The 7,601-nt window shown below is 46.3% G+C and overlaps 1 protein-coding gene across 1 annotated transcript; it reads left to right on the top strand.

The window, feature by feature from the left end:
* Positions 1-392: 392 nt before the first annotated feature.
* On the top strand, positions 393-1,428 carry LOC128845852 (olfactory receptor 11A1-like). Its single transcript, XM_054044902.1, has 2 exons — positions 393-1,217; positions 1,300-1,428. Exons 1-2 carry the CDS (start codon positions 393-395, stop codon positions 1,426-1,428), a joined length of 954 nt encoding a protein of 317 aa, XP_053900877.1.
* Positions 1,429-7,601: the final 6,173 nt, after the last annotated feature.

Below are 7,601 nucleotides of genomic sequence, written 5' to 3'. Positions count from 1 at the left end.
AATATCAAATCCTGTCTCGTTTCACCTATGGATCTCCAATCTATAAAGGCCATTGTTCTGCTCTGATAAACCAGGTAGTTAAACATGTGATTATTTGAACCAACACATTTCTGTACGGTTGTACCTATAAGCCCCATCCCCAGCGTATTTGAAAGCTTGGTGTCATCTATTTCCAGGGAGATTAATGTTTTGTTTAACCTAAAGCCTGGTTAGATATTGAATCAGTCCCACCAATCAAGAGATCGCATTTCCCCTCCCCTGCCCCCATTCTACACTCACTCATTGTTCTGGTAGCCAGCAGAGGGAGAAAATGAAAACAGTGCTGAAGTTTTCTTGAGTGAATGTTCTTTGTTTATGTGGCAGAGTTCATTTCTTTCCCATAGACACACCCCATGGTGAACACAGAACAGGGAAATGGAACGTCTCTCAAGGAATTCATCCTCCTGGGATTTGGGGATCTCCCAGAACTGCAGACCCTTCTCTTCCTGCTGTTTCCAATGATCTGCATTGCGACCATGGCTGGGAACATCCTCATCATTGTGCTAGTTGTGCCTGATCAGCACCTGCACACCCCCATGTACTTCTTCCTGGGGAACTTGTCCTGCTTGGAGACCTGCCACACCTCTACCATCCTGTCCACAGTGCTGGCCAGTCTCCTGACTGGGGACAGAACCATTTCATTCAATGGGTGTCTCACACAATTTTATTTCTTTGGTTCTCTAGTAGCTACGGAATGTCTTCTCCTGTCAGTGATGTCTTACGATAGGTATTTAGCGATATGCAATCCAATGCACTATGTAGTCTGTATGAGTGTCAAGTTTTGCCTGCAGCTTGCAGGTGGCTCTTGGATAGGTGGATTCCTAAGTGGTAGCATAACAACGTTGTCCATATGTCAGTTAATATTCTGTGGCCCTAACGTTATTGATCATTTCTATTGTGATTTTATCCCCCTTGTAAAGCTCTCCTGCAATGATCCACACCTGATGGAAACATTGGCTTTCACACTCACTTTCCTTTCCTCACTGATCCCATTCCTATTTACCTTGATGTCCTACATCTGCATCATCGCCACCATCCTGAGAATCCCATCCACCGCCAGAAGACAAAAGGCCTTTTCCACCTGTTCCTCCCACCTCATTGTGGTGAGCATTTATTATGGAACTCTGCTGATTGTCTATATGTTACCAACCACCAACATCCTGAGCAACTTAAAGAAAGTTAAGTATCAGAGGGGTAGCCGTGTTAGTCTGAATCTGTAAAATGCAACAGAGGGTCCTGTGGCACCTTTAAGACTAAAAGAAAGTTCTGTCTGTTGTCTACACAGTCCTGACTCCCCTGGTCAATCCCCTCATCTACAGCCTGAGAAACAAAGAGGTGCAGGAGGCCCTGAGGAAAGCTTGCAGGAAATTCATGTTTGGACCATGCTAACTGATCAATTTCCCTGGGTTAAAATGGATATAACATGGGCTGGGGTATGGCCTGAACCAAAGACTGATGAAGTCCCAGGTTGTATTTCTCTGAGCTTCATCGGTCTTCAAGTCATGCTCTTAAAGATCACAGCTGTGGGAGAAAGTGGAGATGGAGAGACCTCTTAAATCCTGTGACTTTTTAGGACCTATATAAGATGCCACAGTTGGGTACTACTGGACTGGAGGGAGACTTGAACTTGTGGCTGCTCAAAGTTCAGAGAATGAGGGGAGATTGTGCTCAGTGAGAGGGTGCAGGTGAAATGGACTCAGCTGGAACACTGGGCATCTATTCCGAGTAGGTGAGAGACTTCTAGATATACACACAAACCCCTGAACAATCAGAGATCTGCATTCTAAAAATACAGGGTTGCAATGTCAGCATAGAAATCCAACGTTAGAAAATTGAATAATTAACTTTCTTTTCATAGAGTGTATTTCATCCCCAGGCTTCATTCAAAGGAAGAGAAAAGCCAAAGAAAACCCTCTGACCTGTTCCCTAGAACACAGGAAACCAGCACAGGCCTTGTATTTGTCCATTTTTCAGCAATAATTCCGGGCCAGTTGTTTCCAGATACTTAGGGTCCGATTGGGACTTTTCAAAGCCTCTGGGCACCTGGCCGGCCAGATGGGGCCCTGGAGGAGAGTCAGGCAGGGGAACACGCAAATTCCCCAGGTTGGTGCATTGCTATGCGGCCTCGGCGTCTGGATGCCTGGTGTGGGGCTCCACAGGGGATGGCCAGGGGCATCTGCGACCTATTTACTTGAAACACTTGGGTGCCTGCAGGGTTTGGCATCAGCCAAGCTGGATTTGTGAATCCCAGAGGGTTGGAATCACTCAGTGTGTTCTTGGCAGAAAACCAACTACCCAGAGTCCCAGTCCAGTGCCCTGTCTGCTCCACCACGTCCAATTGTATTTGACAATGGGACGGAAGGGTGTAAAGTGCCCAACTCTCATTCACTGTCCATAGGATTTGGTTGCCTAACATCGGCCTTTTATGGGAAAACCCAGCCTGTAGTTTTATAGCCAAACTACTATCCTGAGAACTTTCCCAGGGGATGTTTTCCACCAGTTCCTTCTCGTGTTTCTCCATTTTCTCAGTGACCCAATAACTGTGTCTCTGGCTCCAAAAGTATCGTGCAATTAAAGAACTAAACTGAGTCTGCTCTTTCTGTCATCTCTCTTGTCAGACCTCCACTTCTCTTTCCCCTTCATGTCCAGTGTGAGGAATAAATCCACCAAGGCTTGTCTACACATAGAAATGGCGCCACTTAAACTACATTGGCCTATCCCTGCCTGCCACAGAGACACTTACCCGGTGGCTGGAGAGTCAGGGCCAGACCAGCCCTGGTTAGAGAAGGGTTCCCACCTGAGGGGAATCAGGCAACATCCAATAAAGGGCAGAAGGGGGTGGGGGAAGAGGGAAACTCAGGAGGCTGAAGTGAAAGTTCAGAGAGTGAATGAGGAAGAACCCTGCAACTGGGGGAATTGCCCCAGCTAGGAAGAGCTGGGAGTGGCCTGCCAAGGCGGGCAGCACTCAGACTGGACGGGGGGAGGTTGGAGTGTAGGACAACTGCATTTTAGTTTAATAAATGAAACCTAAATGGGGGGCTGTTGCTATTGGACTGGAAAAAAACTGTGTGGAGTTTATTTGGGGAATGAAGAAGGGAAACTGTGGTGAGGGGCTGTGTTCTGGGCTTCCCTGAGGTCTCCAGGGGGCTCTGTGAGGGGGCCACTCACATAGGTGCTGACTTCTGCTGGTGCTGATGGGTGCTCGATCCCCCTCTGCCCCCAGTCCCGCCCCTTCCCTGCCCCCGCCCCGTCCCCTGCTGCCCCTTCCCCGCCCCATTCCAACTGCTTCCCCTAATCCCCACCCCAGCCCCACCTCTTCCCTGCCTCCTCCTCTGAGCACACCATGTTCCCGTTCTTCTCCCCCCTCCCGGATCTTGTTATGCCGCGAAACAGCTCTTTTGCAACGGCAAGTGCTGGGAGGCAGGCGGAGAAGCGGGGATGCGGCGGGCTGAGGGGAGGAGGTGGAGGTGAGGTGGGGCAGGGGTGGGGGGCACTTGGCTGCTGGTGGGTGCAGAGCTCCCACCAATTTTTCCCTGTGGGCACAGAGTCGGTGCCTATGGCCACTCATCTAATCTAACTGGATGCAACTACACTGATGTAAAGCTGCTTGTATCAGGGTTGTTCATTCTGAAGGGGAATAAGCTATACCAGTCTAAGGGTATGTCTACACTACAAAATTAGGTCGAATTTATAGAAGCCGGTTTTATAGAAATCGGTTGTATACAGCCGATTGTGTGTGTCCCTACATAAAATGCTCTAAGTGCATTAAGTCGGCGGACCGCGCCCACAGTACCGAGGCTAGCGTCGACTTCCGGAGCGTTGCACTATGGGTAGCTATCCCACAGTTCCCGCAGTCACCGCCACTCATTGGAATTCTGGGTTGAGATCCCAATGCCTGAATGATGCAAAACGGTGTCACTGGGGGTTCTGGGTACATGTCGTCAGGCCCCTCCCCCTCCGTCAGAGCAACGGCAATCGATTCACGCTTTTTTACCTGGGTTACCTGTGCAGACAACATACCACGCCACGCATGGAGCCCGCTCAGCTTAGCTCAGCTCACCATCACCATATGTCATCTGGGTGCCGGCAGACGTGGTACTGCATTGCTACACAGGGACCTCGATATTGGTTCACTGTGTCCACGTTAGAGGTCGTACTGGTAGAACGATTTCCAAAACAAAGTCACAATGCTAACCCGAATAATGATCCTGGTGCAAAGTCTGTGTGGAGACCTCACATAAGTGAATCACTGTGAAACTATGTCAGTACATTCGTGGCTTTGAAAAGAACTCCAGGAATCCAAGGAACCTGTCTGTCTTCTGCATTAAAATGGCATGCTGAGAATTTACGTTGATTTGCCAAGTCAAAAAAAGCCAACTGACTGTTTAACCCCTTCTAGCCATGCATCACACTATCGTAACTCTGTGCTCCTTGAGCAATGACACAACCCACCATAACCCACACACGCTCACTCTGCCTTTGCAGCGTGCTCAGATGCCAGAGCACAGAACAGCTCTAGGGCACAGACGAGACGTGGAGGAGGCGTATGAAATAACTAACTATTCATGGCAGCTAGAGGACTGGAGCTTGGGTCTCCCAGCTCCTACACGAGTGCCCCAACCAGTGGGCTGGAGTGTAATTCTCAGTCTGTCTCTTTGGCCCAATGAATATCTAAATATTTCACACACACACCTTCAACAGACTGGAGTGAGAGAGGCCTGGCGCAGGGACCATCTCTTTCTTCTGTGTTTGTACAGCACTGAGTACAGTGGGGCCTGCTCTGTGTCTTGGGCTTCAAATACTAAAGACTTTTTAGTTCTGAAGCTTTTCCTTCTTTGTTCCATTCCCTGAGTGGCCAGAAGAAGTTTGATTCTATTAACTTACTGTCTACCTCAAAAACCTAAACAAAACATGCTATTCACTTTTCCTTCCCGGTAATTTAATGTGCCCATTAGCAAAGTCTCAAGGGGAAATTCACCTGTGGTAAACAATGACTCAGGAGAGCCATTTATTTTCTGGTGAGACATACAAGTCAAAGCAAACCAAGGGTCTCAGCACAACTAGGGTGTCCAGCCAGGAACGTGCAGGTCTCATTACTGCTCTACTCTGCTACACAGACCCTACATGACTCTCAAGACATTCCTTGAGACAACTAAAATAGGTGAAAGGAGTTCAGATCAGAGATGGATCCTGCTCTCTGAAACCCCAGGTGAAGAGGTCACTTTTCCCTGGGCCATGGACAGAATTAACGGGTTCATGTTGTAAAGCATTTTGGTGATGGAAAACTCTCAGTGATAAGAATGAGAACATTGCTGAGGACTTTCCATCTTCAATACTGAGCAACGTTACCAATACTTTACCACAAAAACATTCTGGGTTTGTACAACTCTGAGCGCAATGGGTCTTGGTCCATGAGTAGGTCTCCTAGGGACCATTGCAACATTAATAATCAATAATAATCTCCATCAAGAATTGTGTCTTATAATAATTTACATAATCATTAATATAGTGTTGTGACTGATACTTTTTGTATTAAGGTCATGGATCACTCTGGGTCGGGGCTTGTATGCAACTCCGAGGGGGAGGGTCACCACAGCTCCGTCAGGAACCAGAAATTGGAGTGGAGGATGATGAAGGCAAGTTACTAAGACTACACAACTCCAGAGAAGTTGCACCCTCCCAGGGATGGTTTGCATGTACTGGTTCAGCCTCCCTTTTCCAGAGACTGGTAGCATGTCTACGCTGCAAGAGATACCGGGGCCCAACTGCAGCTACGCCACTGTCGTGTAGACACTTACTCCAGCGATCAAATGGGTTTTCTTATCTCTGTAGTAAATCCTCCTCCCCGAGAGGCGATAGCTCAGTGTGATGTTATCTGATTAAAATATGACCATGTAGATCATTGTTGTTATTACTGTTGTACAATTGCAATGAATCTTATACAAAGTGTGTCAAGTAAGGTGTCAATAGAAAAGTTATGATGTGCTGAATATGATTGTGTTATTTGTATGCGTGTATCATTTTTGTATCTGAAGTTAAGAGTATTGGCCTCTTTCCTGCTCCAACCTCTGGACTATGATGAACTTGTACTAATGGGAACATTCTAATGAAGGGACTGAAGACCTTCCAAAATAGAAGCACCAGAATCGCCTAGTCCCTGGGACTTTGCTATGACAATAACTGGATGCTAATTCTATTTTGCCTGTTGCTAGTGTGTTAATGAGAAAAGGTATGACAACTCTGTTTAACCAGGTTGATATAATGACCAGGGCACAAGGAGAGCATGAAGGTGATTTAAATGTGTTACCCACTGACAGTGTGGAAACTTGTAACAAGGAGGGAATGGTCCCTAAGCCTGCGTGTGTTGAGCCTGGTAACCTGCATGTTGCCAGTGAGGAAAATTGCAAAGGGAAAGAGAGTGCCTCTAACCTTTTAACTATGGAGTCTAGCTGCTTGCATAAAAGGGAATTGTGTGAAAATCCTCCTAATGTGCTAGAGGTGATTCTGGATTTAAGTGAAACCCAGAAAGAGTCTGTTGTTGCTCAGGAAAATGTTCCTTTAGAGCAAGCCCTAGGTGAAGAGGGTAAGGGCAGAATTTCTCTGAAAGATGGATTGTTGCTTAGAGAAGCTCCTAAGAAAAGAATCCTCATGGTAGCTTTTTCAAGCAGGGGTGTAGAAGTGATTGAGGTAATTTCAGTTCCTAACTTCCAGAGTCTTTCAGATGTGTATGGATCCACTGACCCAGCTTTAGAAAGATCCAGTGTGGATAGCTTAAAGAAGGTTTTAGATGGAACGAAAACTGTAAGGGAATTTAAACAGCTCTATATGCACATGGCTATGCTTGACCAACTTTTTGGGATGAGAACGATGTTGAGACATGAATGTCGGCATGTTGATTCTTTAAATGAATAGCTAGTGTCTCAGGTTCAAAGGGAAGGCTGGATTCCTGGCTATAGACAGCAAAGCAGCCTTGTGGATAAACCCATAGATGGTTTGAATATGTCCTGTGCTTTCTTAGTAAGCTCTGATATATCTAATGCCTTGAGGATGCCAAAATTGGTAGTTGAAAAGCAGAACTGTAGTTCAGAGATGATGACAATAAATGGTTGTCTCTCCTTAAGGTGTGGTGTCCATGCAATCTACCTAGCTGACAAGGGAGGAATAAAGTTGCCCATAGCTGCTAGCAATAAGAACATAGCCAGACAGACCATAGATTATGGCATACCAGAAATCTCAAATTTCAACCCTCTAAAAAGGGGAAAGAAGGAAGGCAAGTTAACCCATGAAAGGCCAAATCCCCTTATAGACTTTCCTCACTCATCTCTAAAATAGTAAAGCCTCAAGGATGTGGTTAAACTAAAAACCTATGTTAAGGAAAATTCTGAGGCAAAGAAAATGCTACAAAGAGTTGGAAGGGGTATTGAAGAAACTGACTAAAAATGGTCTATTTAAACAAAAAGCTTGACGTGACCATGTGCTTGTAAATGTACAATTGTGATTGATTTGATGTGAATATTAATGCTAATGTGAACTCTTGTGACTAGTTTGTTGCTAATACCAAA

The sequence above is a fragment of the Malaclemys terrapin genome, chromosome 12 (assembly GCF_027887155.1).
Source record: "Malaclemys terrapin pileata isolate rMalTer1 chromosome 12, rMalTer1.hap1, whole genome shotgun sequence".
NCBI classification, from domain to species: Eukaryota; Metazoa; Chordata; order Testudines; family Emydidae; genus Malaclemys; species Malaclemys terrapin.
Note: the sequence above shows the minus strand (reverse complement) of the source record. Positions and strands in the feature narration are given on the sequence as shown.

What these genes read in the sequence shown, in the direction of transcription:
- LOC128845852 (XM_054044902.1), top strand. Translation starts at nt 393, where the DNA reads ATGGTGAACACAGAACAGGGAAATGGAACGTCTCTCAAGGAATTCATC. An exon ending in TCCTGAGCAACTTAAAGAAA is followed by an intron (nt 1,218 to 1,299) that starts GTTAAGTATCAG and finishes TAAGACTAAAAG; the next exon opens with AAAGTTCTGTCTGTTGTCTA.